The following is a 25303-nucleotide window of genomic DNA, read 5'->3' as shown; positions in this document are numbered from 1 at the left end:
GTTCAGGCTTTTCTCACGAAGAGAGTGAGTTGTGCTCTTAGTGACATGAACGTTTGTGGTTTTGATTCACTGAAGTGTGTGAAGGCAGTGTGTGGTGAGGACTGATGGTCATTACTGGGGGTTAGAGATGAGTTAAGCTGATTGGAAAATCTATTTAGAGCTGTCAGAATACCACAGAGATGTGATTTAGAATACAGTTTTAAAAGAGAGTTTGAGACAACTGAAAGTGTTAGTCAGTAGAATGTACTCCACGCATGCTATTATGCACATTTTGTAATCAGGATGTAATGTCCCTGCAAACCTACCTGTCACACTCTGACCTTAGTATTCTTTGTTTTCCTTGTTATTTTGGTTAGGTCAGGGTGTGACATGGGTGATGTATGGTTTTTGTGTCATCTAGGGTGTTTGTACTGTCTAGGGTTTTTTGTAGATTGATGGGGTTGTGTTCATTCTAGGTGTTTATGTAAGTCTATGGTTGCCTAGATTGGTTCTCAATCAGAGGCAGGTGTTTATTTCTGTCTCTGATTGGGAACCATATTTAGACAGCCATGTTCTTTGGGTATTTTGTGGGTGATTGTTTCCTGTGTCAGTGTTTGTGCCACACGGGACTGTTTCGGTGCCAGTTTACTTTATTATTTTGTATTTGTGTTCATGTTTAGTGTTTCTTATTAAATACATATCACCGTGATTGAAAATAGCAGAGGTGTATTTGGAGGGCAAGTTGGTTAGGATAATATCTATGAGGGTACCCATGTTTATGGATTCAGGGTTTTGCCTTGTGGGTTCCTGTGAGATTGAGGGCATCTATCTTAGATTGTAGGACTGCCGAGGTGTTAAGTATATCCCAGTTTAGGTCACTAACAGAACGAACTCTGAAGATAGATGAGGGGCAGTCAATTCACATATGGTGTCCAGGGCACAGCTGGGAGCTGAGGGGGGTCTATAACAGGTGGCAACAGTGAGAGCCTTATTTCTGATGAGATACATTTTTGAAATTAGGAGCTTGAACTGTTGGGCATGGACCTGGAAAGTATGACAGAACTTTGCAGGCTATCTCTGCAGTAGATTGCAACTCCTCCCCTTTGGCAGTTCTATCTTGACAGAAAATGTTATAGTTGGGGATGGAAATCTCAGATTTTTTGGTGGCCTTCCTGAGCCAGGATTAAGACACGGCAAGGCCATCAGGGTTGGCGGAGTGTGCTAAAGCAGTGAGTTAAACAAACCTAGGGAGGATGCTTCTGATGTTAACAGGCATGAAACCAAGTCTTTTACGGTGACAGATGTCAACAAATAAGAGCACCTGGGAAACGCAGGGCCTGGGTTAACCTCCACATCACCCGAGGAACAGAGGAGGAGTAGGATGAGAGTGGCTAAAAAAATATCAAAACTAGTCATCTAGTGCGTTTGGGACAGAGAATAAAAGGATCAGATTTCTGGGCGCGGTAGGATAGATTCAGGGCATAATGTAAAGACAGGGCTATGGTAGTTTGCAGGTACAGTGGAGGTAAACCAAGGCATTTGGTGACGATGAGAGAGGTTGCCTCTTTGGACGCACTAGTTATGTTGGGTGAGGTCTCCGCATGTGTGGGAGGTGAGACAAAAGCGGTATCTGAGGCATGTTGAGGGACTAGGGGCTCCACAGTAAATTAAAACAATGATAACTATCTTAAACAACAGTATACAAGGCATATTGACATTAGAGGGAGACATAAAGCGAGCCATAAAACAATCACAGGTGTTGATTGGGAGAGCTACCTAAGACAACAACGGTTAAGACAACAGCTAATCAGCTAACAACAGCAGGTAAAATGCAGGTGAATGTGCAGAGTGGGTCAGTTAACTACACACAGGGCCTGTTTGAGGCTGGGGCCGACAGATAAACAAAATAAACAAAAATGGAGTACCGTGATTAATGAACAGTCCAGCAGGCGTCAGCTATGTAGCCAAGTGATCATAGGGTCCAGTGAACAACAATAGATGAAACAGGGAAGCCGCTAGGTAGCCGTAATACAATAGCAAGCGGGAGACACGGCGTTAAAAAAAAAGTTAGCAGGCCGTGGCTAGTAGAAGTGTCTGCTCCGACGTCCGGCAAAGGCCGGTTGATGGCACAACGGATGGAATTATTTCGGCAGACCAGTCGTGATGGAATGTCGGGGCACCGTGTCGACAAAGGGTCCAAGCCAGTTGGCAAAAGAGGTATTGTACCTGGAGTAATTTTGTTTGCTAGCCGGGAGATGCGCTGGCTCGCGGCTAACTGGTGCTAGCTTCGGGACAAGGGCGTTAGCCACGAAAGCCACTCGATAGCAGCTAGCTAGCAGCGATGATCCAATGCAAAGGTCCAGAGCTTACGGCAAGATTCCGGTGGTATAGTGGATTTTTGTCGTTTTAGTGAAGAGTCCGGGAGGCATCAGCTGTGTAGCCGAGTGATCATAGGGTCCACTGAGCAGGCCGGGAGATGGGTTTGGCTCAAGGCTAGCTTCGGGGTTGGGCCACTCGGTGGTAGCTCGCTAGCTGTGACGATCAGGAGTAATTGTCCAGTACTTACGGCAGGAATCCGGTGTTGCAGTGGAGAAAAACAGTTTGATATGCACAGGGTTGATAACGCCCTGCGCAGACTGGCATGCTGTCAAGTATTATCCATACTAAAAGCATCTGGTGTCTGTGCTAAAGGTAAAGGCCGTTAGCAGTGGCTAACAGTTACTAAATAGCTAGTAGCTGATTAGCTGTTTAATTTCTGATTGAGGTTCTGGCAAAAATGTCCAAAAATAGCAGATCTGTTCACATTTTGTGATACGGGTTGCCGGAAGGTATATTTAGACAAAAAATACAACATTTGCACGGGAGAACGACAAACAACATCTGCACTGCTACGCCATCTTGGTGAAGTGTAATATCGGTCCCATGACTTGAATATGATTTGTGCCACGAATACTAATACCTTAGCATTTTGAAACAGTGCCAAGTAAGTTAAACCAAAGCATGGATTGCTGTCATACCTTCTCCATAGACTGCTTATAGGGTAAGGAAACACATTTGTAATTTCAGGGGCACAACTTTCACAGAGGAAAGATTCTCCTGGCTGGACTGACTCAGACACAGAATGTTGTACAACAGTTTTGCTTGATCCTGAAATTAAAAGTTAGATCAGAACTTTTGATGATGGATTAGCACATTTAAACAATTAACATAATTAGCCATATTTTACAATATTACTGTTAATAAAACAATAGCCCACCTTTCAGAATGAGAAATATCCCATTTTTGAATTTCATCACATTAACATTCATTGCTCCATAGAAATATGTAGTGGAGACAGATGGCTGAGTGTTGGAGATATGTAGATGATACAATCCATTTCCACTTTGCACTGTGAACTGAGGGTTATCCATAAACTCATTGTTTAAATGTTGATCCTTATCATATCTGTTAATTGTTATAAATACAAGTTGAGGATTCTTTCCTACAGTTATCTTGTACCATCAGATAAGACTTTCTGTCCGGATAGATGCGTTGCAGAGTCACATTGTCTCCAAGATGAACATGCAGAAGAGGATAACTCCGACAACATGAACATTTACTTACTTTAATTACATTAACCCTAAGTCCTGGTTGGGTGTTGTGTACAGTGTTTGGTTTCCCTGAGTGTGTGAATCAAACATGGTTAAACATTGATTCAGGAGTATGAAATATTAGAATCATTGGTTTACCAATAGTACTTTAATTAAGTTGTTAAACTGGAATGATAACAAGGACTAGACACAACATGAACATCCTTCAACTTCTTCTCTCTGGTCTGGTGTAACATAGATGAGGGTCAAGAGACAAAGTGAAGTGACAGCATCAGCAGAAATGTGTTTCTACATGCACGACAGGAGGTACAGCATTTAGGTTGGTTGTTTGAAGAGGAAGTGAGGTTGAAAAAATGTCCCACCTTACATACAGATACAGTATGTGGCTGATTATGCAACTAAGGGCCCTTCCATGTCCTCGGGTCAATTTTGGGGATTTTATACAAATAAAACAAATACAAATATTTGTATGTTAAGTTCACACTGGAATCACCCGATACTTTTTTAAACACCTCTCTATCAACTATTTTAGCTACTTTTTAAATGCATTTTATACCTCAATTTCACTATTTTGCCCTTGTCCCTGACCCAGACTTTTAAGCTTCTTCTATGTTTTTCTATGAGAAAACATTAATAATTACGCATTATATAATGTTATGTACTACATCAATAATAAATTAAATTAAACATATATCAATATTTATTGTGCGTATGCCCTTTAAATTGTTTTTTTTTACACAAAATATACCTGTCCTGGTGTCATTTCCACCACTGAGGACAAATTCCTCATTAATAAAGTTTTTTCAAGAGAATGTTAATCTAGTTACCATGGAAACATATTGTGACACTGAAGCACATGGCCGCAGTGGACAGTTGTTCCAGGTGGGATGTTCTGAAGTTTAAGAAAAGTCAAGGTAAATATTGCTTGTGTAGAGAATATTCTAATTGTCAGACATTTCCAAACAGGCTATAATTTCTTTAATTTGTGGTAGAACTTTTGACTTTTTTTATTTTATGTATTTAAGGTAAACGATATGCTAGCTGTAATTCTAATCAAAGCATGCTAAGCTGTCTGTCAATTTTCTCCAGAAACTGTAGAAATGTCATTTCCATCACAGTCATTTCCATCACAAACTTATGTGTGGTGGAAATTACAAAGTGGTGGAAATGACACAAATCCATTATCTTATTCGTTTTTACTTTAGGCTTATTTAATTATGTTTAAAATGAATTGAATCTAGAAAATGCTCCAAGGTGTGCACAAATTAAAAACTAAGTAGTATTTGTCTTTATTTTTAGAAGATGCCACATAGATGCCACACAGAGGTCACAGACACATAGAAACAACATTTTAAAAAATCGTATAAGATACCAGGAACATCTGCAAAAAGACAGGGAGAGATACTGGAATAAAAAAATAGAAGGGAGAAGTGAAATAACAAAGAAACAAGAGATGGCAATGGTAATGTAACCAACGGAATAGAAGACAGACTTTAAAGAGAACAGTTGCAATGGAGACCTATCAGCCAACACACCACCTCAGTCACCAGATGACTTGCAGCCAGAACATGAGGCTAACATACCTGCCCCTAACTTACCTACTACCCCTGATGCACACCCTGGTACCCCTTCCTCATCATCTGCAACATGAATGAGATGTTGAATACTTACTGGAAGGAAAAAGGTTGGAAGAGGTCGCTCAAAAGCATACAGAGATCTTAGTATGACAAACGTCAAACTTGATTATGCTTTAAGGAAAGTGAAAAATACAAAAAAAGGTATGATCGACTGATGAACAAAATGAAGAGACAAGATTCCCCAAAGACAAAGACAGAACAGCAAATGAAGGGAACTCGGAAGAACTTGAGAAGGACTTTATTGTTTCGGAATGCCATCATTGCAGAGTTAAAACAAAAGTATAAAAACGTGTGCTGCAGTGCCAAAGACAAACAAATGGCATCAAAAATGATCAGAGGCAACATCCTGAGAAAGTATGGCCTGTTCAAAGCGCAAACAGAGAATTCGGATTTTCAGCAAAAGCAATGAGGGCAAATGAAAACAGGCCATCAAGTCTTCAATACTCCAGGAAGAATCAAAGTAACAGAATTAGCACAGCCACAGAAGAGAACATCACTAGACTCTATGAACGTGATGACAACAGCAGAGCAACAACAGGGGAAAGGGACACACTAACTAGGAACAAGAAGAAAAAGCAGAAGCACTTCTTGAATGGCACAATTCAGAACCTTTATCAGAAGTTTAAGAGGGAATATTCAGAAATTCAAATTTCCTACTGTGAATTCTGCAAAATAAGTCCTTTTTGGGTTGTCAAGCCAACAGTCCAGGATAGGGACACATGTCTCTGCAAAACCCACGCCAACCTCCAGTTCATGGCAGACAAACTTCAGCATCACAAAGTGATCAACTGCAGCAACGTTGAGAACCTTAATGAGTCTTTGTGCTGTGAGAACCTTTCTTATGTCTTTGTGCTGTGAGAACCTGAAGAAAGAGTGCATGTATAGAGAGTGCTCCCTTTGCCAAACAAAATAGCTTAAAACATCTGACTTTGATGCTGGTGAGCAGACATGGTGGTTTGAGTGGAAAAACAAAGCTGAAGAGAGAGAGAAGAAAAACAAAGAGGGAAACATGGAGAAGTTCCCTGTACATTTGACAGTAAAGAAAATGTATGTGGCACACTGCTAATTCTGTTGGAGGACTTCTCCAAAGGTTTGAAAGAGAAGTTGGGGAAACATGTGTACAACATTCGGCACCAATACTCAACTGAGAGAATTAAGAGAATCTGGGGAAAAAGGAGATCATTGTGCATATTGACTTTGCATATTGACTACCTGTGTAAATACACCAGTGAAATTCAGGCAGTATACTTTGGTGATTCTCACAAGCAGGTGACCCTCCACACCTGTGTTGGATATATCACAAATTAAACTGTTTCTCTTTGCTCACTAAGCTCTTCTATGCGGCTTGACCCCTCTGTTATCTGGGCCCGTCTCTCAAAAACACTGGCCTACCTCCTTGAGCTCTGCCCATCAGCTACTGCTGTACACTTTGTGAGTGATGGGCTTACAACCCAGTATAGGTCTGAAATGTTTAATTAACAATGGTTGTTGTTCAAAATGTTTGCAATAAAATATTGTTTTCCTACAATTTTTTTTATGCATAGATGTCATTTCCACCACACCTTGTCATTTCCATCACAACCCATATTTTGAGGTAAATGAGTATATTATGTATAATTTACATACATTTATATGTTTTAGATATGGAAATCATCTGGTTGTTAATGTCATAAAAAGGTTGTATGGAAATATATTATTTTTCATGATAAATAAATGTTTTCAGCTTTCACCAAGGCAAGTTTATACATTCAGGCGTCGTGTGGAATTATTAATATTAGGAAAACCTTAAATCACTTTAAATAATATTCAATACAAGTTCACGTACAAATGTATAAGAAATCTGTTATAAATCAATTGTATGATATTTCATTTTCAACTAAAATTTATGTTTAATGACTTGATGGAAATGACATTTGTGTATGTGTCACGATCGCCGTAATGAGCGGGCCAAGGCACAACGTGATTGAAGTTCCACATATTTATTTTGGTGGAACTTTAAACATAAACAATAAACCTACAACGAAACGTGAAGAAGTGGTGCACATCCTCAAACACAAAACAATATTCCACAAACACAGGTGGGAAAAATGGCTACCTATATATGATCCCCAATTAGAGGCAACGATTACCAGCTGCCTCTAATTGGGAACCATAAAAAACACCAACATAGAAAATTTGAACTAGAACACCCCTTCGTCATGCCCTGACCTACTACACCATAGAGAAACAAGGGCTCTCTATGGTCAGGGCGTGACAGTATGGCTGTCTGGGAAAATTGACAAAAATATATAAATTCCTGAATAGTACAATCGCAGCCATAATCAGATATAGTTTCTAGACAAATCAAAGACAAGTACAGTACTGGTAAAATGGTGTTTGAATAAGTTTTAATTTCTGAAAGTTTGCACGGCCAAAGTGCCCGAAGTTGCATAATCACCCGTGTATTCATCGATGAATCACTGATGCGTCTCACTAAAAATGCATACTCTATCAAGAAGGTGTATCTTCAAATGGTATGAAGTCAGAGTTACTGGTATGTATTTTTTCATCATTTGAGTTGGTTTCTGAGACTAGTAGCACATACAGTGCCTATAGAAAGTCCACACTAACATTGGGTTTCTTCACATTTCACTGTGACACAAAGTGGGATTCAAACGGATTTAATTGCCATTTTTTTGTCAACGATGTACACAAAACACTCATGTCAAATTGGAAGAAATTCAAACAGAAGATTAATGGTAAGAATTGGGCAAGTTATTAAACATATGAAATAAAATCATGTTTATTGAACCATCACACACACATATAGGCAGGTTACAGAGTTCCGTGTTACAACTATTATCATCAAAGGGAGGAGTTCAGACATTTGCAAAATCATTATATACATTTTGTTGTACACTTCTACAAAAACAAATGGATCCAGTCAGTCAACCTCAGCCACTGTTGGTGAGTTTTTGAGACTTATGAAACCATCCTAGTATCAGCTTTCACACTTGCTGGACACTTATGCTCTGCATCTGAGCGATTCTATGTCATTATTATGAGAATATGCCAATGCAGTGACTGTCTCTACAGCTAGACCCGACTATTACATTTTATAGCAAATGAGGAATGTACAAAACAGCAAAGTCACACAGACACAGTCAAGCTCAAAGTGGAGGTCAGTAGGGCTCAACTTAAAATGATGCTGATTGGATGACTGTCACATCCTGACTTGATAACTCACACCAGAATAGATGGTTTCTTCCTCTCTCTGTTCTCTCCTCTGTCTCCTGGGCTTCTTGTCAGTGAACTTTAGGCCAGCATAGTTCAGGCCATCATCGTCACCGTGGAGCTGTGGGGATGAAACACAGACTGACTCAGTTCAGACTGTGTCAAATCTAATGCTGTACTCTTATGCTTATCCAGACGCACTCTTGATACAGTGGAACTGATCCTGCTAACCTGTTGGTCTGAGGTGTTGGAATGAGGATTCCCATAGTGGCTTTGCTGAAAAGGGGTCCCCGCTAAAAGACAAAGGTCAAAATATTCAAAATATTCTAAACCTTTTCTTGTTTATTAATAAAAATACATACTACTGTGAATGTCATATTGTCTGCTTCAAAATGAAGTAGGCCAGAGAGGTAAGTGGTAAAAGAAGGGCGAGCCTTCACCCTACTTTATGATCTATAACTATTATTACTATTGCTATTAGAATGAAGACATTTACTGTACCTGTACAGTGTTCACATTGTGACCTCTTCATTCTCACACAGAGGATAATGTTGACAAACACATTTAGAATCAGAGTAGTTGTCAGGCAAGATATAATGTTGAGGAAAAGAAGATTACTCTGATCGTTCAACAGGTCTGAAACTTAAAAAACAAGGCTTAATTATTTTCTATATTTATTTATTCCTCAATGCATTTGACATAAAAGTTAGCTATTAAAGTTATATCATTTGAAATCTACTATATTTCAAACCATTTGAGAGAAAAGTAGTGCTGTATTTTGGTTATGCACAACTTACCTTCAACATCCAGCTTGGTCCCGTTCCCAAACAGTATCTCCCCACATGAGGACACAGCACAATAGTAAGTCCCAGCATCAGAGAGGCTGAGGTTCCTCTTGGGGAGGTTGTAGACACAGCTCTGTGTAGGAGACCCAGCCTCAGGGCTCCTCTCACACTGATCACTCCTGTCTCCATTGTTGTAAATGATTCCTGGATGGGATTTTCCTGAGCCATGTCTGAACCAAAATACACTGTGTTCTCCTGCACAGGTCTCAGTGTGTATTGTACAGTTCAGAGTCACAGAGTCTCCTGGCTGAACTGACTCAGACACAGGCTGCTGGAGCACATACATGTGGTTTGACCATGAGTCTAAAGAGAGTGAGTAAGATCATAGTTTGTACATTCTTTCCTGCTAGATTAATTATTTTAGCATTGTATGAATGCACTTCAGTACCCACTTAAAAAAAAAACATAAGTTACCTTTGACAATTAAAACAGTTCCTTCTCCAAATGTGGCTTCCCTCACGAACAAATTAACACAGTAGTATGTAGCTGAGTCCCCTGACTCTGTCTTGGAGATGGTCAGGTTACAGCTGTCAACTCCTCTCTTCACACTCAAACGTTTAGTCTCAGTAAAGTCTTTGTTAAAGTTGTTGGAATAAAAACTATTTTGAGTGTGATAAAATGATGATGCCATGAGAAGAGGCTTCTGTCCAACAGTTTGCTTGAACCAAGAGACTCTGATCAAATGAGATTGACAAAAGCAATTGAGTGATACACTTTGTCCCAGTTGTGTAACTATCACGGGGTCTGGTTGGATTACATCGTTATTAAGTGCACAACCTGTGAAGCAAACAAGCTAAATAAATCATACAAAGCTATAGTACAGAATGATACATTATTATCATTATTCAGACTACATAGTCATTCAAATGTATGAAAAAAGACTGACATAAGTAAAAGGATCCAAAAATTTTTAAAGAAATCGTATTAAAAAAGCTTACTTACCCAAATTGGCGTAAAACAAAAAGATTGTCCAATATATAATCATAATTTCCTTTCTAAACTGTATAGTGTGAGGGGTCTGACAACAGGGCACCTTTTATATGATGATACTCATTGGGTAATCATTATGAAGTAGGAGGAAACACTGAACTAAGTGATTTTATTGGCTGTCTGAACAGGCATTAAACATGTAATAAAATCTACAATGTAACATGTGACCTGTGTCATAGCATAGTTAGAACAGCTGTTCAAATTATGTAATGTCAGAGTTACTGGTCTGTATTTTTTCATCATTTGAGTCGGTGGCTGAGACTACTGGTACATACAGTGGGGAGAACAAGTATTTGAAGCACTGCTGATTTTGCAGGTTTTCCTACTTACAAAGCATGTAAAGGTTTGTAATCTTTATCATAGGTACACCTTAACTGTGAGAGACAGAATCTAAGAAAAAAACAGAAAATCACATTGTATCATTTTTTAAGTAATTAATTTGCATTTTATTGCATGACATAAGTATTTGATCACCTACCAACCAGTAAGAATTCTGGCTCTCACAGACCTGTTAGTTTTTCTTTAAGAATCCCTCCTGTTCTCCACTCATTGCCTGTATTAACTGCACCTGTTTTAACTTGTTACCTGTATAAAGACACCTGTCTACACACTCAATCAAACAAACTCCAACCTCTCCATAATGGCCAAGACCAGAGAGCTGTGTAAGGACATCAGGGGTAAAATTGTAAACCTGCAGAAGGCTGGGATGGGCTACAGGACAATAGGCAAGCAGCTTGGTGAGAAGGCAAAAACAATTATTAGAAAATGGAAGAAGTTTAAGATGACGGTCAATCACCCTCGGTCTGGGGCTCCATGCAAGATCTCACCTTGTGGGGCATCAATGATCACGAGGAAGGTGAGGGATCAGCCCAAAACTACATGGCAGAACTTGGTCAATGACCTGAAGAGAGCTGGGACCACAGTCTCAAAGAAAACCATTAGTAACACACTAGGCCGTCATGGATTAAAATCCTGCAAGGTCCCCCTGCTCAAGCCAGCGCATGTCCAGGCCCGTCTGAAGTTTGCCAATGACCATCTGGATGATCCAGAGGAGGAATGGGAGATGGTCATGTGGTCTAACTATGCTCACACTGTCTACAATACTATGTACTGCAGCTGACCAACAGAAGGCTTGTCCACCCAAAGTAAGAGACACAACAGCAAGAGTCTGTGAGTCACTTCAACTGTGAGAGACAGAATGTAAAACAAAAATCCATAAAATCTCATTGTATGATTTTAAAGTAATTAATCCCTTTACTTTGTTTTTCTTCCATTGTGGTCCATGGGAGTCATACAGTAGTTGGGACCTGGTTGGCCACATGTTATAACACTGTCATACTCTATGACTTCCATACAGTCACTTCATAATAAGGAGAAACAGAAAACATAGTCTTTGCTTAACCAACAATATCTCATATACTATTTATTCTTATAAGGGCACAAGGCGAGACCCAGATGCAGACACAGGATGCAGATGGTTAAAGTCCAAGATGTTTATTAACAATCCAAAAGGGTTAGGCAAGAAAGTGGTCGTGGACAGGCAAAAGGTCAAAACCAGTTCAGAGATCCAGAAGTTAAGAATGGCAGGCAGGCTCGAGGTCAGGGCAGGCAGAATGGTCAGGCAGGCGGGAATGGAGTCCAGAAAACAGGAAAAGGTCAAAACTGTGAGGACTAGTAGAAGAGAATAGAAAGTAGGAGCAAGGGGAAAAACACGCTGGTTGACTTGAACATACAAGACGAACTGGCACAGAGAGACAGGAAACACAGTGATAAATACACCAGGGATAATAAGCTACACCTGGAGGGTGTGGGGACAATCACAAGGACAGGTGAAACAGATCAGGGTGTGATAATTCTTTAATGTATTGATGGAATAAAGCCCTCCCGTTATTTAGTTTGAAGGAGGCTCTTTCTTCTTGGCCCAGATGATTTTGATACTTTACATCACTCTTCAAACCATGGTTTTATTTAACTACGGACTTCAGATGTCAAGGTCAAATTACTTAATAAATAGTTGGGTTTTTACACAGATTTCAGTCTACTATGTATAGTTTACTAGATGCCTCGTAAAAATAGTGTTCTATTGTTGATAAAAAGGGCAACATGAAGAGTAAAAGAGTATGTGATACATCTAACTGACTGACACCACCGAGATCCTGCTGAAACCACATAAAGAGAGACAGAAAGAGACAGAGACAGAGAGGATCCTGTGCAAAAGGCCAACAGGCCTTACCAAAGTGTAGATATAGGTACAGCCTCATGTTTTGTTGATAGCAGACCGCAGAGTACATGTATATATGTTGCTGTGTTTGTAAGGGGGTGTGTGGCATGCAATCAGTAGGCATACTGTATGTCTTACAGAGAAAACAACTACAACTGGCCTGTCCTTCTGTGGTGGGGGCTGTTGTGCCACTTTCACTGTGAGTAATTATGTTTAAAGGGGCCTACGTTATTTACTGTAACATGATGCAAGGGACCACCTGACTTCACATAAATGAGAAAACATTGACCTTTACATTGTAAGCACTGTGTTTAGAGACCATTTTGCACTCAGGGGTATGAACAGTACCCTGAGAGGGAATGTAGAGTACAGTGTGTTGCTGCAGGTCAGTCTTCCTGTGTTAAATGGCTATGAAAGGTTAGTTTCCAATGGTGGAAAGTATTCAGTTCAACTTATCCAATGCATTCAGCTCAACTTATTCAAATTAATTTGGTTTAACAGATGGAAATGATTTATTTTTCTATTTGCACTTTATATTACACTTGAAAAACTATGACCACTGATTACAACACATTTTACTGAAGCATTCATATAAAGCTAATGAAGTTAGGGCAAGTTAAAGATCTATCTGGTCTAAAAGGACAACTGTTTAATTCATCCAGTTCTACTGTCTGATTCCAGAGTACACCGTCTCTTCCTCCATGTTGCTTCTCTGTCTTCTAGACCTGTTCTTCTTGTTGCTCAGTTTCAGAGCTACATAATGAAGACTGTCTGCATCTTGAGCCTGTGACGAACAATTATAAAATGGAGGGAGAATATGACTGCACGTTATTGTTAAATATATACATTTTTTTTTACATAGTAATAGAATATATAATGAATTTTACTTACCCCTGTATCTGAAGAAGAGACTGCTGGTCCTCTTGTCTGAGAGACGGGTCCTGAAAAGATACACAGAAGAGATAATGATACAACTCCTTCTTCCATTACAGACACATCTGGTGAAACCAGGAAGAACAACTTCTATGAAGGAATTTACCGGCTACATACATCATTCGTTTATTGAATTTGGATGGTTCTTACCTCAACACTGCAGACACTTTCTCTTGTTCATCTTGTACATGATGCTACCAAGGAAAATGATCAGGATAAACGAGACACCCAATGCTGAGCTCAGGCAGTACAATAAGAGAAGAGGGTCTCCGCCAGTGTCTGGGAAAATAATTTGACATTTTCTTACATGATATAAATAACTACAACTGTGCACGGTTGGACACAGTAGATTATACAATAGATATAAACAAAAACTGTAAAGATTTTTCACTTACCTTTGAACTCCAGTTTGGTCCCGTTTCCAAACAGTATCTCCCCACATGAGGCCACAGCACAGTAGTAAGTCCCAGCATCAGAGAGGCTGAGGTACCTCTTGGGGAGGTTTTAGACACAGCTCTGTGTAGGAGACCCAGCCTCAGGGCTCTTCTCACACTGATCACTCCTGTCTCCATGGGTGTAAATGATTCCTGGATGGGATTCTCCTGAGCCATGTCTAACCCAATACACACTGTGTTCTCCTGCACAGGTCTCATTGTGTATTGTACAGTTCAGAATCACAGAATCTCCTGGCTGGACTGACTCAGACACAGACTGCTAAGTAAGATGCTGGTTTCTGGACTCTGCACCTATTCCTCAATATAACGAAGGTCCTAATGTTGTCCTTGATTATGGTGGTGTAGGTGTCCTGGAGGGCAGGTAGTTTGCCCCCGGTGATGTGTTGTGCAGACCTCACTACCCTCTGGAGAGCCTTACGGTTGTGGGCGGAGCAGTAGCCGTACCAGGCGGTGATACAGCCCGATAGGATGCTCTCGATTGTGCATCTGTAAAAGTTTGTGTGTTTTTGGTTACAAGTCGACTTTCTTCAGCCTCCTGAGGTTGAAGAGGCGCTGTTACGCCTTATTCACCATGCTGTCTGTGTGGGTGGGCCATTTCAGTTTGTCCGTCATGTGTATGCTGAGGACCTTAAAACTTTCCACCATCTCCAGTACTGTCCCGTCGATGTGGATAGGGGGCTGCTCCCTCTGCTGTAGCCTGAAGTCCACGACATGCTCCTTTGTTTTGTTGACGTTGAGTGTGAGGTTATTTTCCTGACACCACACTCCGAGGGCCCTCACCTCCTCCTTGTAGGCCGTCTTGTCGTTGTTGGTAATCAAGCCTACCACTGTAGTATCGTCTGCAAACTTGATGATTGAGTTGGAGGCGTGTATGGCCATGCAGTCATGGGTGAACAGGGAGTACAGGAGACGGCTGAGAACGCACCCTTGTGGGGCCCCAGTGTTGAGGATCAGCGGAGTGGAGATGTAGTTTCCTACCCTCACCACCTGGGGGAGTCCCGTCAGAAAGTCCTGGACCTAGTTGCACAGGGCGGGGTCGAGACCCAGGGTCTCGAGCTTAATGACGAGTTTGGAGGCTACTGTGGTGTTAAATGCTGAGCTGTAGTCGATGAAAAGCAATCTTACATAGGTATTCCTCCTGCCCAGATGGTTTATGGCAGTGTGATTGCAATTGCGTCGTCTGTTGACCTATTGAGGCGGTAAGCAAATTGGAGTGGGTCTAGGATGTCAGGTAGGGAGGAGGTGATATGATGCTTGACAAGTCTCTCAAAACACATCATGATGACGGAAGTGAGTGCTTACAGGGCAATGGTCGTTTAGCTCAGTTACCTTAACTTTCTTGGGAACAGGAACAATGGTGGCCCTCTTCAAGCATGTGGGAACAGCAGACTGGGATAGGGATTGATTGAATATGTCTGTAAACACAGCTGACGATGCTGCTAGGGATGCCGTCTGGGCCGGCAACCTTGCAAGGGTTAACACGTTTAAATGATTTACTCACTTTGGCTGCGGTGAAGGAGAGGCTGCAGATTTTGGTAGTGGGCTGTGCCGGTGGCACTGTATTGTCCTCAAAGCGAGCAAAGAAGTTGTTTAGTTTGTCTGGGAGCAAGACATCGGGGTCCACGACGGGGCTGGTTCTCTTTTTGTAGTCCGTGATTGACTATAGACCCTGCCACATAACTCTCATGTCTGAGCCGTTGAATTGTGACTCTACTTTGTCTCTATACTGACGCATAGCTTGTTTGATTGCCTTGCGGACGGAATAGCTACACTTTTTGTATTTGGTCATGTTTCCGGTCACCTTGCCCTGATTAAAAGCAATAGTTCGCACTTTCAGTTTTGTGCTATTGCTGCCATCAATCCATGGTTTCTGGTTGGGGAAGGTTTTAATAGTTGAGATTTGCCAAAAGGAAGGCGAGGGAGGGCTTTGTATTCATTGTGGAAGTTAGAGTAACAATGATCCAGAATTTTGCCTGGGTCGCGCATTCAATATTCTGATAAAACTTAGGGAACCTTGTTTTCAGATTAGCCTTGTTAAAATGCCAGCTACAATAAATGCAGCCTCAGGATATGTGGTTTCCAGTTCTTTCAGGGCCGTCGAGGTGTCTGCTTGGGGGGGATATACATGCCTGACGGAAGCCACTCCTCAGTAAAAGGCACATGACAGCCCCCTTGGAGTTTGCCAAAAGGCACCTAAAGACTCTCAGACCATGAGAAACAAGATTCTCTGGTCTGATGAAAGCAAGATTTAAATATTTGGCCTGAATGCCAAGCGTTATATCTGGAGGAAACATGTCACCATCCCTACGGTGAAGCATGGTGGTGGCAGCATCATGCTTTGGGGATGTTTTTCAGCTTCAGGGACTGGGGGACTAGTCAAGATCGAGGCAAAGACAAACAGTGCAAAGTACAGAGAGATCCTTGATGAAAATCTGCTCCAGGGTGCTCAGGACCTCAGACTTGGTTGAAGGTTCACCTTCTAACAGAACAACGACCTTAAGTACACGGCCAAGAAAACGAAGGAGTGGCTTCGGGACAAGTCTCGGAATCTCCTTGAGTGGCCCAACCGGAGCCCGGATTTGAACCCGATCGAACACCTCTCGAGAGACCTGAAAATAGCCTCGCAGCAACACTCCCCATTCAACCTGATAGAGCTTGAGAGGATCTGCAAAGAAGAATGGGAGAAACTCCCAAAATACTTGTGTGTCAAGCTTGTAGTGTCACACCCAAGAAGACTTGTTGCTGTAATCGCTGCCAAAGGTGATTCAACAAAGTACTGAGTAAAGGGTCCGAATACTTATATAGTTGTGATATTTAGTCTGTTCCCGGTTCCGACCAACATTTTTGCTTAAAAGTTGATCTGTGGACACAACAACTCCGTGGTTCCCACGGACACAGTAGTATATTTTTGTGTGACATAGGATGTGAAATCTGAAACCACTTAAAGATGGGATGTCCCTCCCACCATTTAATTCGCTCATCCGACTGTCAATCAACTCGTGGCTGAACCCTACATCACAGCGCAGCAGGAGAGAGTGGTTTCATCACTATAGCACATTAAGAGATTGATTTATGGTCGTTCATCTAAAATAATTAATAGATTTTAAACAAAAAACACTTTCTGTTTGTCATAGATGGACAAGACTAGTATGAGATGAAAGACAAGTTCCTAAAAAGTTCACTAAACATACAAATATGCATTTTACAGTTATAAGGAGGTTTAAATCTGTAGTTTTATCATTTAATTTGACTATATATAAAAAGTGTTTTCAAGCCTCACTCATGCAGCTTTGTTGAATAGAAAATATGTCATGCAATTTTTTCACATTTGTACTGTGTACTTGAGCTTTGTCCTCAGAAGTGACTAAGCAATTTATAACTATTTTTTACCAGAAAGGTGAAATTTGAAACTTTCTTGGAGTATGCAGCATTACTACTTATTCTTTATGCCCATCTCATGATAAATTATTACTTTTGGGGATTTCATAGTTTATATTTTAGATTACATTTTAAGTTACATTTAAGAGGTTCAAGTGTTTTGTTAACATTGTCAGATGAATATCATGACAACAACAGGTTGTGGTCTGCATATAAATGTAATGTGTGTATGATTCAGACAGAGGGTTTGGAGCAGAGGGTGAGGACGGAGACCTTGGTTGCATCCAATTTCAGAAGCACACTTGTCATTTGGTTGATAACTGTTTTGTTATCTATAAGTAAACAGAGTGCATGGCCCTACCACCCTGAAAAGTGTGAAAACTATGGTCTGAAAGTGTTGGACCTGAGGGTTGGTTATCAACCTCCTCAGAATCACTCTGTCCAGCAGAAATAGTGACATTGAAAAAGTGACAAGGCTTATCACAGGCCTTAGAAACACAGTTAGAAAGTATCTGCATGCAAATCAAACTGCATTGGTAGCAAACCATAACAAACCCTTAATGTTACAGTAACAGAGGAGGTTTTGAACTCAAAAGTACCTAAGAAAAAAAAAGTCCAAGACATGATGTCAGTTTGTTTAGTTGTTGAGTGGAAACGTTGGACCACAGAGATCTTTGTATGAGGTGTGTTTTTTCCATCCGTGTTCACGCCAGCGAGGTGACACTGACTACAGGCCGAGGATGTTGCGTCTGCAGTGAATGTATCAGATGAGAGTCTGCAGAGAGGGTTGACACCTGCCTCTGTACACTCAACAATAGAGCAGTAGGTCTATTGTTTATAGATGAATTCACTCTGCATGCAAATACCTCATGGATGCACTATGACTGAAGTAGGCCTACAAGAGCTCCAAAGTGTTCAAGATGTTGCATAGAACACATTCTTTTGAACATAGCCCACTAAAGTATGGTTATTGTACTAAAAAGCAGATGGCGGTGTGCAGGTGTCCCAAACCCAAGGTGTCCAACATACAGTATCATTGTATATCATGCATTCAATTAAACTCAACTGTGTTATGATAACAACAGTAGATAAGTGTTTGTCTTTATTTGTACTCCACCCACGTTGTGCACAAATCTAGTCTAGAGCCTGGGGTAGTTTGGTTTTGGTTTTGGTCAGGTATTTATAGTCTGGCAGTATGGATGGAAAGAGATGTAGGGCCTGATTGGTGAGAAGAGAGTGTGTGGTTAACATGTGCAGAGAGAGAGAGCGAGAGACTGAGTGAGTGAGAGAGAGCGAGAGACTGAGTGAGAGAGTGAGTGAGAGAGAGAGAGGCTGAGTGAGAGAGAGAGACTGAGTGAGAGAGCAAGAGTAAAAGACTGAGTCAGAGAGTGAGAGAGAGAGAGAGAGAGAGAGAGAGAGAGAGAGAGAGAGAGAACTTTTGTGAGTGTAATATTTACTGTTCATTTTTATTGTTTATTTCACTTTTGTTTATAATCTTCTTCACTTGCTTTGGCAATGTTAACATATGTTTCCCATGCCAGTAATGCCCTTGAATTGAATTGAATTGAATTGAGATGGAGAGAGAGTGGTGTGAAGAGAGAGAGCGAGAGAGAGAAATAGAGAGTGAGAGAAAGAGAGAGCGAGAGAAAGAGTGAGTGGTGTGAAGAGAGAGAGAGACCAAACAGTCGCTACATCCATTTTCGGACTTATAAATTCATGATATGTACCCATTGATTCTTCAACTGTCGTACTACACCGAAAATATACGTTTGTTTTACTCAAACATTTGTAAACAAACACTTTACAGGCTCAAAACATGGTTAAAACTATAATTTTGAAATCATGGATCGTCAGTCCTTAGAAGTTAGCCGTAGTTGTGTCTATTAATTTGAGAGTGTTTACAATTATCCAGCCCAATCCCTCAGCTTTTTCTGTTGGTCTTGTTTCTACTGCTGATAAATTTGCTAAATGAAATGTATATTTAGCAAATTAGCTAAGATACTGTGTTTACCATTCTGTTGGCATATACTCTGTCCTCATATTAGATTATCGGATGGATGATGCAGTCAATCTTATTTTCTATGTTAGGTTTAACAGTAGCATACTTACTCAATACATAGACCAGTAGAGCTGGTATAAAGTAGAGCTGGTTCTCACCATTATGTGTGTAGATCTGATCTCCCTCGTCTAGCTGTGAATCAGAGAATATCTCTTAATTCACTCAGAGATCAGCCTGGGTCAAAGGGCATTTCATTGGCAGGGGGAGCTGTTGTTGGTTTTGGACAACAATGTCAATTTACAGAAAGCAGAATATACACTCTTACAGAGGTTTTATGTGGAATGCGTGTATCAAAATAGACATCGGTGACTTACAGTAAAAAAAGCCCGTAGCGTTTGACATGTTTGGGGAAGCGTTTGGGTTCGATTGACTTCATAGGTGACCACAAGGCCATTCTCAGGGTTACTGCTGCTGGTGATGCTTTATTTGGAGAAGTGATTTATAGATGCTCAACTAATTGTACACTAACCCCAGCCCGAGCCATAACCCTAGCCCTACCCCTAGCCTAAACCTAGCCCTAGCCATAACCCTAGTCCTATAACCCTAGTCCTAACCCTAAAGATAACCCTATAGCCCTAGTGCTAACGATAAAGATAACCCTATAGCCCTAGTCCTAACCCTAAAGATAACCCTATAACCCTAGTCCTAACCCTAAAGCTAACCCTATAGACCTAGTCCTAACCCTAGTCCTAACCCTGTAGCCCTAGTCCTAACCCTAAAGCTAACCCTATAGCCCTAGTCCTAACCATAAAGCTAACCCTATAGCCCTAGTCCTAACCCTAAAGATAACCCTAGTCCTAACCCTAAAGCTAACCCTATAGCCCTAACCCTATAGCCCTAGTCCTAGTCCTAACCCTAAACCTAACCCTATAGCCCTAGTCCTAACCCTAAAGCTAACCCTATAGACCTAACCCTAAAGCTAACCCTATATCCCTAACCCTAAAGATAACCCTATAGCCCTAGTCCTAACCCTAAAGCTAACCCTATAGCCCTAGTCCTAACCTGAAAGCTAACCCTATAGCCCTAGTCCTAACCCTAAAGCTAACCCTAGTCTTAACCCTAAAGATAACCCTATAGCCCTAGTCCTAACCCTAAAGCTAACCCTAGTCCTAACCCTAAAGCTAACCCTAGTCCTAACCCTAAAGATAACCCTAAAGCTAACCCTATAGCCCTAGTCCTAACCCTAAAGCTAACCCTATAGCCCTAGTCCTAACCCTACAGCTAACCCTATAGCCCTAACCCTAAAGATAGCCCTAGTCCTAACCCTAACCCGGCTGTAGCTACAGCTACAAAGGCAGACAGGTCTTTCAGAGACAGGACTTATAGCTCATCATCAAAGCCTGCATTTCAGAGTGTCAGAGCTACTAACCAATAATATCAGGTCATCTCTGGCTCCTGACTTGTAGTTCTTGCCACCTCACACTGTGGTTGATGCTCTTTCTAATGTCAGTTAGACCTTGGAGAACAAACCATAGGACCTTTTATTCACGTGTGTTTCAGTCAAACTCTAATACGACAACATATTAAAGTTGAAGATCACATATAGGTCTATTCATAACGGACTTCATGGACGTCATGGAGAAATGAAAAAGTAAATATTACAATTCTATTTCATTTAACTTGATTAAATGGCAGGTAGCCTAGTGGTGGACCAGTAACCAAAAGGTTGCTGGCTCAAATCCCCGAGCTGACAAGGTAAAAATCTGTCGTTCTGACCCTGAACAAGCCAGTTAACCCACTTTTCCTCGGCCGCCGTGGACATCGATTAACAACAACGAAGAGTGGAACCAGTTTTGTGCTGGCTTATTCAGTTGCTAGACCATCAGATATGGGGATGTATTACTGTGCTGCACGTGATTATGATGCCATGATCTTCAGGAAGGGTGTGTTTCTGATGCATGGGGGTAAGTAAAATATATACACTGAGTGTACAAAACAGTAGGAACGTCTTCCTAATAGGTGATGGCATCCTACTGATTTTGCATTCAGAAAAGTGATGCAGTGGTCTAAGGTACTGCATCTCAGTGCTTGAGGTGTCACTACAAATACCCTGGTTCGATATCAGGCTGTATCACAACTGGCCATGATTGGGAGTCCCATAGGGCGGTGCAATTCGGAGGGCATGGACTACAAGGTGTCAAAAGCATTCCACAGGGATGCTGGCCCATGTTGACTCCAATGCTTTCCACGGTTGTGTCAAGTTGGCTGGATGTCCTTTGGGTGGTGGACCATTCTTGCTACACACAGGAAACTGATGAGCATGAAAAACCCATGCAACAAAACCGTTCTTGACACCCTCAAACAGATGTGCCTGGCACCAACTACCTAACTTCATTCAAAGGCACTTGCATCTTTTGTCTTGTCCATTCACCCTCTGAATGGTACACATACACATTCCATGTCTCAAGGCTCAAAAATCATTTTTAAACCTGTCTCCTCCGCTTCATTTTCACCAATTGAAGTGGATTTAACAGGTGAAATCAATAAGGGATCATATATTTCACCTGGATTCACCTGGTCAGTCTATGTCATGGAAAAAGCAGTGTTCTTAATGTTTTGTACACTCACTTTATATTTATTAACATGTGACTGACTATCAGGCTCTCCTAGTGGTTATATTGTAATTGAACAAACAGGCTTGAGGCTGGGTCTCCTACACAGAGCTGTGTTTACAACCTCCCCAAGAGGAACCTCAGCCTCTCTGATGCTGGGACTTACTACTGTGCTGTGGCCTGAAGTGGGGAGATACTATTTTGGAAAGGGACCAAGCTGGACATTGAACATAAGTGATATTTCTGTCATTTCTGAAAATGTTGAACATTCTTTCACATTGCTGTGAATACAACGTATGCCTGGTTGAACAAAATGTTCTGAATTTCCTTTATCACTATCTATATTTCCACAGATGGTTGTAAGGAGGACCCTGTTCTCTTGGTGTACTGTCTGGGTGTAACGTTGGCTCTTTGTGTCATCATCATCATTGTCCTTGGTTGTGTTAAGTATAAGATGACCAAGAAAACCTCTCTGCTGTGAAGAGGATAAGCATTATCATTGCCCACAATATATATATAGAATATGCCGGAGAGGATGGCTGATGTTTTACGTGCTCCTGACCAACAGTGTGATTCTGTTAGTTTTTTTGCAATGTTTATAATTATTTTTTTACTTATTTTGTTCAATAATGTTGCTGCTACTGTCTCTTCTGACCGAAAATAACTTCTGGACATCAGAACAGCGATTGCTCACCACAAACTGGTAGAAGCTTTATTCCTTTAACGTGTCCGACGAGACTAACATGAAGGATATACTGCTCTTCTGGGAACATGCCCAAATCCACGTCATTTGCTTGAGTAGAAGATGGAGAAAAAGTGGGCTGAAGTTGGGCTGCCTTCTGAGATTATGCAGGCGAGCGAGTAAAACCCCACTACCATCCATTCTATTGGCAAACATGCAATCATTGGAAAATAAAATCTATGACCTACAAGCAAAACTACCAACGGGACATTAAAAACTGTAGGATCTTATGTTTCACTGAGTCGTGGCTGAACGATGGCTGGCGGGTTGAACAGCTGGCGGGTTTTACACTGTTTACACTGTCTCGGCAGGAGAGAACAGCAGCCTATGGCAAGGGGGGACAGTCTATGTATATTTGTAAACAACAGCTGGCGCACGATATCTAAGGAAGTCTCAAGGTTTTAATCGCCTGAGGAAGATCATCTCATGATTCATCTGTATTTTTCGTAGCTGTCTACATACCACCACAGACCAATGCTGGCGCTAAGACCGCAGTCAATGAGCTGGATACTGCCATAAGCAAACAGGAAAACGCTCATCCGGAGGTGGCGCTCCTAGAGGCCGGGGACTTTAATGTAAGGAAACATTATTCCGTTCTACCAAATTTCCACCAGCATGTTAAATGTGCACCCAGAGGGGAAAAAAACTCTAGACCACCTTTACTCCACACACAGAGATGCGGACAAAGCTCCCCCTTGCCCTTAATTTGGAAAATCTGACCATAATTCTATCCTCCTGATTCTTGCTTACAAGTAAAAATTAAAGCATGAGGCACCAGTGACTGGGTCAATAAAAAAAAATGTCTCCTTTCTCGTCCTCCTGGTTTTGACCCTTGCCTGTCCTGACTCTGAGCCCCCCTGCCTGACCACTCTGCCTGCCTTTCACCCACCTCTGGTTTACTGACCCTTGCCTGCCTTTATCTGTCTATGGCCTGCCCCTTTTGGAATATTTGATCATTGTCAATTTGACGTGTCTGCATCTGGGTCTTACCTTGATCCCTGATAGTACGAACTGGTCTTGACTGACCCAGCATACCAGGGCCAGCTGCGCAACGTCATCTCCACCCAGGGAACCACAATCAGTAGGCACGAGGAATTGCTTCATGGCCTTGTAGATGGGGTCCAAACTTTGGCTGAACACCATGACCGGTGTTGGACTGTTTGCTGGAGAAATTCCACGGGTTGTCTGGGAGGCCGCCTACCATGGTGGTAACCACACAGCTACTTAGCGACTCAACTGCTAGCAGCGCCATCTCATCGGTCACTCCACCTTCTCGGGAGCCCTGCTTACCTTCTCCGGAATGCTTCTATGGAGAGGAGAGCACCTGTCGGGCATTCCTAGCTCAGTGTGCCCTCGTCTTTGAGCTTCAGCCCTCGACCTTTCCCTCGAATTGCTCCAAGATAGCCTACCTCATCATGCTGATGTCCGGGAGGGCTCTCAACTGGGCTACTGCCGTCTGGGAACAACAGCTTTGCGCTAGTCTGGAGGGGTTTGTGGTAAAAGTGAGAAAGGTTTTTGATGCTCCGCCTGGAAGCTAATCCAGTTTGTAAGCACTCCCGCAGTGTAGCTGATTATGCAGTGGATTTACACACGTTGGCAGCGGAGAGTGCTTGGAATCAAGAGGCACTGTTCGATATGTTCCTGTACGGCGTCTCGGAGGAGGTCAAGGACGAGCTTGCAGCCCGGGAGTTACCTACGGAGCTCGATTACCTCATCGCTTTGACGATCCGTATCGATGGGCACTTACGGGAACAATGGAGGGAGCGGAAACTGGATTTCGCTCGCACGCCCAGGGATCACACCGTGTCTCCGAGTCATCCCGGAAGCTTCCGACTGTCTAGTTACCGAAAGAACTCGATGGCTTCCCGCTACCACAAGAGTGTCAAACCAGATGCACTGTCTATAGACCCACAGGTACCACCTCACAGCCCGAGACCATCCTTCCTACCTCGTGCCTGGTGACGGCACTCAACCGGGGTATAGGGAAACAGGTCCGGGAAGGTGCAGCGGTCCAAGCTGAACCCGGGGGGAGGGGCTGATAATCAGATGTTTGTCCCTGAAGCTTTCCGCTCTGCGGTCCTGGAGTGGGCCCATTCCTCCAGGCTTTCCATCCACCGGGGATCACGTTGAACACATGCAATCATGCAATAACGCTTTTGGTGGCCTACAATGTTTCCGGATGTTGCCGCATTTGTCTCCGCCTGCATGGTCTGTGCTCAGAATAAGACTCTTCTGCAAGCTCCGGCTGGTCTTCTTCAACCACTGCCTGTCCCTCATCGTCCCTGGTCCCACATATCCCTGGACTGCGTCACAAGTCTCCCCCCATCTGAGGGAAACACTGACATCCTGACTGTGATCGACCGGTTTTCCAAAGCTGCTCACTTCATTCTTCTCCACTAAACTACCCTCGGCCAAGGAGCTGGCCCAGCTCATGGTGCACCACATCTTCCAGATACATGGTCTGCCGTGGACATGTTCACCGACCGGGGGCCTCAGTTTTCGTCCTGGAAAGCGTTATGCGCCCTCATTGGTTCATCGGCCAGCCTGTGGGGGTTCCACCCCCAGTCCAATGACCAGTCGGAGCGAGCCAACCAGGATCTTGAGACTACTCTGCGCTTCCTGGTCTTTGCCAACCCCTCCTCCTGGAGCCAGCACATGGTGTGGGTCGAGTACGCCTGCAACAACCCTTCCGTGCTCTGCCACAGGCCT

General features: G+C 42.3%; 2 protein-coding genes across 2 annotated transcripts in view; one reads left to right on the top strand and one right to left on the bottom strand.

Moving 5' to 3' along the window:
* Window positions 1-22333, top strand: part of LOC139417506 (immunoglobulin lambda-1 light chain-like) — a 179923-nt gene extending 157590 nt beyond the window's left edge. Inside the window, exon 3 of the mRNA XM_071166773.1 lies at window positions 22206-22333. Coding sequence (XP_071022874.1) covers window positions 22206-22333 — 128 coding nt within the window. The remainder of the gene's footprint in view (window positions 1-22205) is intronic.
* Window positions 7971-10269, bottom strand: LOC139416062 (uncharacterized). The gene is made up of 6 exons (XM_071164312.1): window positions 10207-10269; window positions 9679-10041; window positions 9217-9567; window positions 8921-9061; window positions 8651-8712; window positions 7971-8540 (listed from the first exon to the last, which is right to left on the bottom strand). The coding sequence occupies exons 1-6, from the start codon at window positions 10247-10249 to the stop codon at window positions 8409-8411; spliced, it is 1092 nt and encodes a 363-aa protein (XP_071020413.1). The 5' UTR covers window positions 10250-10269; the 3' UTR covers window positions 7971-8408.
* Window positions 22334-25303: the final 2970 nt, after the last annotated feature.

Source organism: Oncorhynchus clarkii, chromosome 9 (assembly GCF_045791955.1).
Source record: "Oncorhynchus clarkii lewisi isolate Uvic-CL-2024 chromosome 9, UVic_Ocla_1.0, whole genome shotgun sequence".
Taxonomy (NCBI): Eukaryota; Metazoa; Chordata; class Actinopteri; order Salmoniformes; family Salmonidae; genus Oncorhynchus; species Oncorhynchus clarkii.
The sequence above is the reverse complement of the archived record's forward strand: the minus strand, read 5'-3'. Positions and strand labels throughout refer to the sequence as shown.